An 11489-nucleotide genomic window follows, 5' to 3' on the forward strand; every position below is an offset into this window, starting at 1 on the left:
TAGCACCGGACTGTCCGGTGCGCCAGCGGAGTAACGGCTACACAGCGCCAATAGTCGTCTACAATGAGCAGTTAATGCGCTACAGTGCGCGCAGAAGTCAGAGCAGAGCCAGAAGGCGCACCAGACAGTGAACAGTGACTGTCCGGTGGCCCAGCTGTCAGAAGTAGGGATGGCAATGGGTCGGGTTCGGGTCGGGTAGAGTAAATACCCGCCCGCGACCATACCCGCGGGGATTATCCATATCCGCCCATGACTATACCCACGGGTAAAATTTTGTACCCGTGCCCGTACCCATCGGGTATCGGGCGGATATCGGGTACCCATCGGGTATAGCAGCTTGGTGCATTCTCCCTAAATGAAGTCTAGTGCAGTTTTGAGCGTCGCACATCGCCATGATCACCAGAGGCACATAATGTTGTTGCACAGTGCAGTCGTGTAGTTGTAGCCCTGGACATGTGTTGCTAATGTTTTTTTGTTAATAAACTTCCAACTCGTCAAAATCGCAGAGTAGCTAGCATAGTCGTCTGGTGTATTAACACTCTCTTAGCTCAAGTACTTGTACTAGATAGCACTAGTACTACGTACATGCACTTTATCAAACGTACTGGCACTAGTACTAGAACCAGATCAGAAGCATTCGCAGACATGGAGGGATGGCAGTAGGATGAGCTGTCGAGGGTGGATGGCTAGCTAGCGTACTGGTAGGTTGAAAATCTAAAATCACTATTTTCGGATATCCGTCGGGTACCCGCGGGTAAGAAATCAAATCCGTACCCGACCCGTAATAAAATCGGGTCGGGTACGGGTAAGACCCACGGGTCAAATTTCGTGCCCGAACCCATACCCGACGGTCGGATATCCGACGGATATCCGAACCCGCGGGTAAAATTGCCATCCCTAGTCAGAAGCTCCAATGGTCAGAACCCAACGCCCGGGTGACGTGGCTGGCGCACCGGACAGTGTCCGATGGCGCACCGGACTGTCCGGTGCGCCATGCGACAGCAGCCTCCACCAACGGCTCCTTTGGTGGTTGGGGCTATAAATGCCCCCAACCACCCACCATTCATTGCATCCAAGTTTTCAGCCTTAAAACACCATACAAGAGCTATAGCATTCAATACAAGACACAAACAAGAGATCAAATCCTCTCCCAAGTCCAAAGATCATTCCAATCAAATAGTGACTAGTGAGAGAGACAATTGTGTTCTTTTGAGCTCTTGCGCTTGGATTGCTTTTCTTCTTCATTCTTTCTTGTGTTCAACACAATTGTAATCAAGGCAAGAGACACCAATTGTGTGGTGGTCCTTGTGGGGACTTAGTGTCCCGATTGATTGAGAAGAGAAGCTCACTCGGTCTAGGTGACCGTTTGAGAGTGGAAAAGGGTTGAAAGAGACCCGGTCTTTGTGACCACCTCAACAGGGAGTAGGTTTGCAAGAACCGAACCTCGGTAAAACAAATCACCGTGTCATCCTCCTTATTTGCTTGTGATTTGTTTTCGCCCTCTCTTTCGGACTGGTTTATATTTTTAACGCTAACCCCGGCTTGTAGTTGTGCTTAAAGCTTGTAAATTTTAGATTCGCCCTATTCACCCCCCTCTAGGCGACTTTCAACCACGTCCGTCAACGGTCACATCAAAAACCCCCACGGAACCACTTTGAGCGAGGGTAGCGTCTCCACCATCTAGCGACGTCTTCGGCACCAGATGACTTAGTCGAACCGGTCCCTCGGAGGGCAAATGTTGGGGCGAAGGCGAAGACGCTACCCTTCGCTCAAGGCCTTCGCCACCTCGCTGCACCATCGGAGGCAAGATGACGACATGAACCACCCTCCACCCTCCTCACCGCAAGACGAAGGCCAACGACGAAGGCTTATCGTCCCACGTCCTCACCCAACCTGGAGGCCCACGTGGGATTCGGCCCATTGTAAGAGGCTCCGCACGGAGAAGCGTGTTACGGGCCCGATTTGTAATAGCTTTTCTGTAATGACAGTCTATAACCCTCCCTTATGGGAATATTCTAGGGATAATCCATGTGCTTGAGGGCATAAACGTCCTTACATCAAGACGTTGGGCACTCGGGCACCTATAAATACCCCTGTACAGTGCCCTTGAAAGGCCAGATTAACAGAGCTATTGCCATCCCGAGTCAAAACCTTGTTAGCACTCTCTCCACTTCCTCGTTGGATAAACTTGCACGGGAGAGCAAGTTCCAACAAAAGTTCAGCTACATTATAAAAAATGATTGTTAATTCTAAAGCTGAAAACGAATTCCGAAACTAAACCTCAGTAAAGGTACCTATAAGCCTTGCACGCTTAGCAGCCTCTTCAGCTCGCTTGGCTTCTTCTTGAGCGTCGTGAGATTCTTTTTCATTTTTTCTAATCGCTTCATGAGCTATCTCATGACCGTCCTTCATCCACACCTCGAAGTAAAATATCCCGCCTAGCGCAGAAGCTTCAGCCGAAGGGTCTTTGATGTCATCCGCTAAGAAAACAAATCCTGGCTGAGCTACAGCCTTAGCATGTTCGCAGCCAGCTTTCTCTAAGATCGACGTGGCCCCCCGTGCGCCAGCGAATGCACAGAAGTCTCCTCGGTCACTTAAAATTTTGTCAAAGGCTTCGACTTCTCCGCTGATCCACTGGACGACTCCATCAGGGTCGCCACGGATGAATTTTTGCTCAGAGGAATATGCCCCAACTCTAGCAAAGTTGTCTTTCAATTTCTTGGCGCATTCCAAGGATATTTCATAACATTTGTTTTTTGAAGCACGAAGCTCATCACAGTTCTTTTGAGCTCTAGACCTTTTGATCTTGCAAATTTCATGTTTCACTGCTTCAACTTCAAATTTTTCATCAGCTTCAGCAACTTTCTTTTTTAGCTCGTCCACTTCGGCTTTATGTGCTTCGGCTTACGCAGCAAGACTAGCCTCGCTAGATTTCAGCTTCTCCACTAAGGAAAGTAATATCTTGTCCTTCTCAAGAGCTTCGTTTCTCAAAGATATAACTTCTGAACGAAGGTTCCCAAGGGCTATTTTGCAGCTCTCATCCTCTGCATCTTTTTGAGCTTTTAAAGCCTTGCTCAAAATCAAGCCCTGAAAAACGACAAATGAGCATGAAATGAAGGTAAGAAAAACCATAGAAATGTTTCATTATAGAACGATGAACCAAAACATACACACCTTCAGGTTGTTGTAAGCAAGACTGTCCGCAAGTTGATCCTTCAACATAATAGATAAGCCGAGTTCAAGCTTCGGATAACCTATATTGTTCGCCATTTCCGGGCAAACATTTATCTCTTTATTGTTTGGCAGACAATAAAGGAAATCATCTTCGTCATTGCCACCATACACCAAGGACCCTCGGGGGTACTTTAGATCCTTGGCATAATGTTGGGCTTCGGCAATTTGCTCTTCTGATAATTGCTTCCCCGAAGCATGTCGCACAATGAATTCCAGATCTTTGGCAGGTGCTCCAGGAGTAGGAGATTTGGATTTCTCAGAGGCACCCTCTTTCTCCAGGATTATCGGTGCGCTTTCCGAAGGTCTTGCTTCAGTAGGAACTGAGGGTCCAGCCTCAGAAATAGTCTGCGCCATTCCGACCTTGTTAGATTTCTTTAAAACTTTAGCTTCTGTCCTAGGTGCTTCGATAGAAGCAGGAGTTGATGTTTTCATAGACTCCATTACAACATCCAACACACTAGCCATTCTCCTTTTCCTTGGAGTTGCTGCGGGGATGTTTGACGGCTTCGGCAATTCCGTTGCGTATGGTGGACTCAGTGCCTTCAACTGCTCTGCTGTTTTCTCCACATTCGGCTCCTCAGCCACATTTGTCCTAGCTTCGACAGACACAGAGCGACTTGGCTCAGAGATAGGAGCAGACCCCCTCAATTAGCTTCGGCACGTCGGCCGTCTCAATGCGCCTGGGTCGACACGTCAAAACTTTAACCTTTTTTGACTTTGACGCACTAGAAGTCACCGAGGTAGCAACTTTCCTCTTTTTCCCTTGCTTTCGCGAAGGATAACAGTAGTTCGGGTACACAAACCCGATAACATCAAACACCCTATTTAATCTCTTTTTGCCCCGAGCTCCAAAGGCAGTTGTCATGGCTTCATCTTCGGCCTTTGAATATGCACCAAGCAGCTCATCACTGGTCGCCTCTATGGCATCTATCTAGTCATCATTCGGTTCATCAAACTGGCTCCTGTATCGAAAGGTGTACTTCAGATACACCAAACCATTTTGGCTGGAGCCAGCGGCAGTCTCCTTTGGCATTTCCCATCCATGAGCATGTGGCCACACTTTGTAAGCAATATGTTCCTGCACCAAGTCTCTTGTGCCAATGTAAGTACACATTGTATTAAAAGCTGTTTGGCACGCTTGCACGTTGTTTCCAACTGCAATGGTTGGCCTCCTGATGTCGAAGCGAGACCATATAGGCCGCTGAATGACCCCTTTTATATCTTCCCTCTCACTCAGATCAACCTTCACATAAAGCCATTCTTGCATCCAGGAGCCTGGCAACTTTTTCTAAAATGTCGGCACATGATAGCTGGCCTCGGCGCGGTGCACGAAGCTGTAGCAGCCAAAATTGTTGTGATATTGCTCTTTCCCAGTTGCCTTCGTCTGATATAATAGCTCATGCATATTGCAGAAGCACCTGGCATCCAGCTCTAATCCTTGGCTCCTCATGGCCCATATGAAAACCCCTACTTTGACAATAGCTTCGGGGGTAAGTTGGTGAAGATAAATTTCAAAGGTTTTCAAAACTTCGACCAACATTTTGTCTAGAGGGAACCGAAGCCCGACTTTCATGAAGCTTCTGAAAACCACCACTTCGTCAGCTTTGGGAAGTGGAACATTACTCTCCCCTCCGTCCCTCACAATTGAAATATCACGAATGTATCTCCCCCTCATAGCATCGATCTGCCCTTGTTTAATAGTTGATTTTCCGAAGACAACATGGCTCGGTCTCCATGGCCAATCTTTGGCATCTTCATTTCCATTTTCTACATCAAAGCTCTCACTATCGCTAGAGTTTTCAGATATTCTAGCTAACATCTCATTGGCGATCTTCTCCACGTTGGTTTTTTCCATGGCTTCGTAAAATCCGGCTAGCACCGGATCAATGATCTTCTTCTCATCAGCCATTTGGACAATGGTTGCTAGAATGCCGAAGCTCAAAATCCAATCAAAACTCAACAAAGCAAGGAAGGTTAAAATGGCAAACACAATGCAAGCAACTCAAATAGCACAAAAAATACTCACAACACATGTTTCTATTTATACACTCAGAACCCTACAGATTAGTGGGTCCCGCAGGTCAGTGTAATTCGTTATCCTAGCGAAGGGAAGGTGTTTTTTCGGACCTTTGGCTAAAGGCCTTCGTTCACGTCACAGTCTAAATTTATTACAAAGAAACAAATTAATACTGCTAGGGGCTACTGTTGGGGGCCTTCTTCCTCCGAAGGTCCTCAAAAACGTGACTGACCATATGTTTTCAGTATGATATGGATTATTATAGGGGGGCTTCGGCTTCGGGATGAAGGGTTTCTCTTATAACAGGGTAAAGATGTAACTCGAAGGTGATAAGAATGGACGATGAAGATGTAGCCGAGGAGCGTCGGTTTTGATGTGATGACGAAGGTCAAGTATGATGATGACTGAAAAGGGACAAAGTGTATTCAGTCCCTAATATTCTGTGTTATAATTATAGATGAATGTAAGGGACATAGATGAAATTTTACCCGGGCTGCATCCTGTAAATAGATGAAGAGTAACACCGTACTGTTCAGGTTGGATTGTAATCACTCTCTTGCATCCATACCTTCGAGCAAGCCGAAGGTATCAATGTTATATTAATTCTTCCTATATTCATGTGTGTTTTATGAATACTAATATGAATGAATCATTCAATCATATTTGCCATTTTTGCGTGTTCCTATTTATCTATGGAATGATGAAGACACGTTCTTCATGACCTTCAGCCGAAGATCATTATCTCCGAGAGGAGATAACGCTTCGAAGGACGAAGGTCCTTAATACTTAACAAATGTGTTGCCTGGTTCTTGACTCACAACATTTGAGAACAAGTGACCAACAGGTTCATAGTTTGAGTTGGTCTTTAGCTGAGATTCCCAGGTACTCGCCTTCTTGTATGATGTATTCGGCCCCTTAGGTTGAGAGGTGTGCCGCGAGGACAAAACCTGGTGAGGCGTTGTCGCGTGGGGGTCTTTAGAATTGTAAGTATGAATGCTGCCTTATGGGGTAGGTGGGTCTTCGGTACGAGGATGCTTGCTGTCGAGTGCCCCTGTTTCATTGTTTTCGGCTGCGACATGTAGCGTGTCCTCTGCGAGGGCTGATTTGCCTTTCTTGTCGACGAGGGTCACCTTCGTGGCGTCGTCCAATGAGGTGTTGGCTCTGGTGGTCACTTTCTTCGGAGCCATCGCAGGTTTTGGTTTACGAAGCACGAACGATAGGCGCCAAATGTTGGAACCAACTAACACGTGGATAGGTGGGCCCAGACACTCAGGAAATGGCAGAGCTCAAGTGCACAACGAAGTTGTAGGTAGGGAACTGTAGCGTCTTGTTATGTGTGTCCATAGATGTAAAGAATGATGATATTTATAGGTAACTGGACGGGTAGGTGGTCCCAAGTACCATTATACCCCCGGTTACCTACTGCATTCCTAGAATATTCCTCGCAACGGGGTCATTACAATGCGGTTAGGTACTGTAACCTAAACATACCCTAAAGTATACCCCTCGAAGGGGCTTACAAGTGGGCCCGAACCGTCGTAGGGTGAAGCCTGGCCCCACGAAAAGCTCGCGAGGCCTTTGCCCATAAGTCAGACCCTTGACTTCGTCGGGACTTGGACTCCGCTATCGAGGGAGGAGTTGAGCCTTCAGGACACGTGGCGACGGTTGCTGCGAGTCGCTCTCTTCTCGCGTGGCCCTTCGCGCAGCCTTCTTCGACAGCCATGGTCGAGGACTCCGTCGCTGACGCGGGGTGAAGTCCTCCACCGTTATTGATCCTGGACTCAAATATGGTTAATTATAGCCGGATAGGGCTGATCGAGGTCGTGTTCGACCTTCGTTCTAACAGTGTGTAGATACCAAAAGTAATCTTAATCCTCATATAACGTCTTGATGTAATTGTCTAATATTAATAAAGCTTGCTTTATGAAAAAAACACGCTGTTGCAAGGAGAGTCGTATCAAAAAGCTATTTTATGCTTCCGTCTACAGAGACAAATGCGTGTCCGTGACATCCATTAGGCCCCGTTTGTTTCCTTTCATTTCGAGGAATTGGAATCTTACTAATGGAATATGCTATTTTTTTAGAATATGACATTCCACCACTTTCCAAAGTTATCATATAAGCCTACCTCAAATTCATGGGGTGGGAAATGGAAATTGATTCTATAGATTTACATGTTATTTTTCCGATGTACAACTTATAGCACATTCTTATACTTGCGCCTGTATAACATAAATGTAGTATATAACTATCTCTCTCATATGATTTAGGATAATATACAAATATATTATATATATAAATATATAAACTTAATTAGTTTTGTCTAAATTATAATTATTAAAATGGAATTCAATTCCAACGAAACAAACGGGTCCTTATATTAATTCAACACTATAGTAATTCTTGATTACATGTGGCCTACCACAACAATTATGGAAATCTTTGTCAAGTCCCCAGTGTGGTCAGTTCAGCACTTTGTCGACCTGGATGCAATGCAACTAGCAAAACACCATCTGATGAAAGTCTTCAAGATAAGAATCTTGCACTACTTTTCTCCCCCCTGCTTTTACTGGATATAGAGTGTCGTGCACCAATTCTAAGGCTATGCGCAGCGCATCCCGCCAGCCGCCTCTCCCCTTGGTTTAGGCCCTGTTTGGGAACAAAGTTTTTGAAAACACAGTTTTTGAAATACTACAATATACTTTAGTCATAACAATACTGCAGTTTACAATACCACAATTTTGGAAACTGAGGTCCAGACCTAAGTTTAGAATACCTTAAAACAACTATAGTATTTGCAATACTTCAGTTTTGAAAACAGAGATTTTAGCCAACTTGCTAAACACAATTCTGTATATAATACTGCAGTATTCTTCCAAAACTGTGAAAAAACTTCACTCCCAAACACCCCCTTAGTGTGTGTAGAGCAACATTGTATACTGCAGCACTCACCGCTTATACTGCAGCACTCACCGCTATAAGCCTATAACTGCTACAGTACAAACGTGATGCACAGTGACCCACCATATGCAGGGTAACGCTAGCCGCTTCTCTGGCGTGGTTTTGTATACACGTGAGTATTTATTAGATATAGAAAAATTAATAATAGATAAAAAGTAGGTATAGTAAATGATATTTTATCGGTGTAGTGGGGTATATAGGGAGAATATAGGGGGAGATAAAAAAATAAGAGATGAAATGTTAATGATGTGACGCGAAAAAGTAGTATAGAGGAAAAAAAATTAGAGAAAATCACTGCGGATAGCCTAAAATGTACTGAATTTTTGTTTCCTTGTGCTGCTATTGCACTTTGCGTTTTTTCTTCTTATGAAAAAAAAGAGCCCATAAACAAAAGCAAAAAGTTCTCTGTCTTGCTCCTGCCCCAAGGTACGAAGGTAAACGACGAGCACGATTTGGTCGCCCGAGCTAGCGGCCTCAGCCCTCACATGACGAAGACGAACTAGCCGCACCTGCTGCGCTGACTTCCGCAGCCACTACACCCCACGCGAAGCACAGCAAGATTTCACTAGCAGAAGCCAGATCGAGTAGAGGCGGGATCCGGCGGAGGCGCGAGGCATGGAGATCGCGACGGTTGACCTCCGCGGGGTGGTGCCGGGGGGCGCCGGGTGGGAGGCCGCCCGCGCGGCGGTGACCGCGTCCATGGTGGCGCACGGCTGCGTCGTCGTGGCGCACGACGCGGTCGGCGCGGACCTCCGGCAGGCGCTGTTCTCCCGCGCGCTGCCGGAGCTCTTCGCGCTCCCTCTCGAGGCCAAGCAGCGGACGGTGTCGCCCAATGGGGAGTTCAGGGGCTACATCGGCCAGCGCCCCGGCATGGACTGGGAGAGCCTCCGCGTCGGAAAGCCCACGGACGCCGCCAGCGTCAGCGGCTTCGCTGAGACGCTCTGGCCGGAGGGAAACCCAGAGTTCTGGTGACCCATCCTTCCTTCCTTGGCCACCTTTGAATCTAACTGGCTGCCATCTTTAGTTCTTCTGTTCGATTGCTGATCTAACTGGCCACGCACGCGCAGTGACACGATCGTGGCGTTCGCCGAGAACATGATGGAGCTGGAGGGGACGGTGGAGACGCTGGTCCTGGAAGGCCTCGGCGCCCGCGGGCAGAGCATCCGCGCCCACTTCGGCTCGCTCGACCACGCCGTCCGGCTGTCGCACTACGGCGTGCCGCCGGACACGGAGAGCAGCATGTCGATGCAGCCGCACTACGACGACAGCGTGGTGACCGCGATCGTGCAGCACGAGGTGGAAGGGCTCGAGATGCACGCCGGGGACGGGCGCTGGGTCGCCGTCCCTGCCGAAGTCGGCACCCTCACCTTCGTCGCCGGCGAGCAGTTCAGGGTACGAGCACGGTCCGATCCGATTGACTCCTCTCCCTGAATCCTGACGGTGACCAGCCATATATATTGACATTGCCGCTGCGTACGTGCAGGTCGTGACGAACGGGCGCGTGCCGGCGTGCCTCCACCGCGTGAGGACGCCCAGCAACCGCGAGCGGTTCTCGGTGCTGTTCGGCCGCCGGCAGAAGGACGGCGTGGCGGTGCGCGCGATGGAGGACCTCGTCGACGCGGAGCACCCGCTGGCGTACAACCCGCTGCGCCATGAGGAGTACTCCAGGTGGCGTGTCACACCCGGTTTTAGAAGGCAAACCGAATGCGAACCATGTACGTGCCAGGATCAGTTATTCACGTACACAGCAGTTACATAATATGGACATCATCACACAGTGCTCAAAATAGTATTAAAAGGGGAAATAGTCGATTACATCATACGTCTGAGACGTCCATATAGTTCTTACAATAAATCAAAGTGCGGAAAAGAAACGTAGATAACACGGCCTTCACAGGCAGCCGACTGGGGGTTGCCGCTAACCCACACCTAGAACTCGTCGTAATCTTGGAACTCCTGGAAGTCTCCTTCCACAGCTTCATCTTCGCCTGAGCAGTGGTTGCAATGCTGACAACCTGGGGGGGGTTTGGTGTGTAGAGCAAGGGTGAGTACACATCAACATACTCAGCAAGTATCCTGTTTGGCTGTAGTGGACTAGCTTTATGTGGGGATAAGTCAAGCAGTTGCTTTTAGTTGGTCAGATTATTATTTACTAGTAGAAAGCCAAGTTTTAGCATTACCCAAGTTATTAACCCAATGTATCCTTTCCAAACGGAAAGAATACCACTTACCAATACCATAATCATAACCGGAAACATCAATCTCATAACCACCTGTACCACAATGTCTCTGATCAAGTATCACTAATCTCTGGAGCTCCCTTGGCCGCTCATAACCGCGAGCACGGCTGATATATCAGTTTCATAACACTCTGCAGAGGTTGTGCACTTTACCCACAAGCCGTGATTCCCTCTCTGGCCCGGGCTTGCAAGACCCTTATTCACTCCCGAGGTGAATGGCCAGGGATTCACTACGAAGCCTTTACAAAGATTCCCCGGGGCTGTAGCCACCCGTTAGGTTTCCTAAATGCACTGCACTCCTCCCCAAGGGGCGAACCCAAACTTGGCAGAGCGAGCCGCATACACCGAGCCCCATTGACGGCACGACGGCTAAGTGAACTACACCCCGGATCCTCTAATTATTCAGCTAAGGGCACCCCATTCCACCCTCATGGTTGCACTGTTTTCCCGGGCGGTCATCCATAGAACAGGTCCTTACGGAGAGGCACTCGAGAAACCGCTCGAGTCCCCTTGAAAACCACAAGTATAATCATAAAGAAGAACGGGAAAACAGCGTATCATAGATAATCACATCATGTTCATTGATTAGAGTTGAGCAATAGCATCAGACTAAGTAGTAATAATCCGACCCAAATAGGTAAACAAGGACATGGATAACAAAAGCTAGTCAATCCTTAGGTATAAATGTGTAATGCGGGAGGTGAATTAAAGAATGAATAGGACATAGATAGGTCAAAAGACACTTGCCTCCACCAAACGACTGCTGCTCAGGGGCTTCTCCTGCGAATTCCTCGGGCTCTTCGACCGGATCGTTCTCTATGCGAGCGCAAACATACATACATACATCCACATATTTAATACAAAAGAACAGTACACCATACAAGATAACAAATAAAGCGAATATGCATCAAGTATGACATTCGATAACGCATTTGTTATGGTTAGAAAGAAACGGGAAAGGTCTCGCAGGGGGGTTAAATCTTATGCACTAATGACACAATTGGTTTTTAACAAAATAATTCTGTTATACATATTTA

General features: G+C 47.5%; 1 protein-coding gene across 1 annotated transcript; it reads left to right on the forward strand.

Moving 5' to 3' along the window:
- The first annotated feature begins 8697 nt into the window (after positions 1-8697).
- Positions 8698-10029, forward strand: LOC100286195 (oxidoreductase). The gene is made up of 3 exons (NM_001159083.2): positions 8698-9180; positions 9280-9604; positions 9696-10029. Exons 1-3 carry the CDS (start codon positions 8828-8830, stop codon positions 9969-9971), a joined length of 954 nt encoding a protein of 317 aa, NP_001152555.1. The 5' UTR covers positions 8698-8827; the 3' UTR covers positions 9972-10029.
- Positions 10030-11489: the final 1460 nt, after the last annotated feature.

Source organism: Zea mays, chromosome 4 (genome assembly GCF_902167145.1).
Source record: "Zea mays cultivar B73 chromosome 4, Zm-B73-REFERENCE-NAM-5.0, whole genome shotgun sequence".
Taxonomy (NCBI): domain Eukaryota; kingdom Viridiplantae; phylum Streptophyta; class Magnoliopsida; order Poales; family Poaceae; genus Zea; species Zea mays.

Bases quoted from the DNA above. Each gene is read 5' to 3' on its own strand.
- LOC100286195 (NM_001159083.2), top strand. From the start codon at position 8,828: ATGGAGATCGCGACGGTTGACCTCCGCGGGGTGGTGCCGGGGGGCGCC. The intron at 9,181-9,279 runs GTGACCCATCCT...ACGCACGCGCAG, and splicing joins GAGGGAAACCCAGAGTTCTG to TGACACGATCGTGGCGTTCG. The intron at 9,605-9,695 runs GTACGAGCACGG...GCGTACGTGCAG, and splicing joins TCGCCGGCGAGCAGTTCAGG to GTCGTGACGAACGGGCGCGT.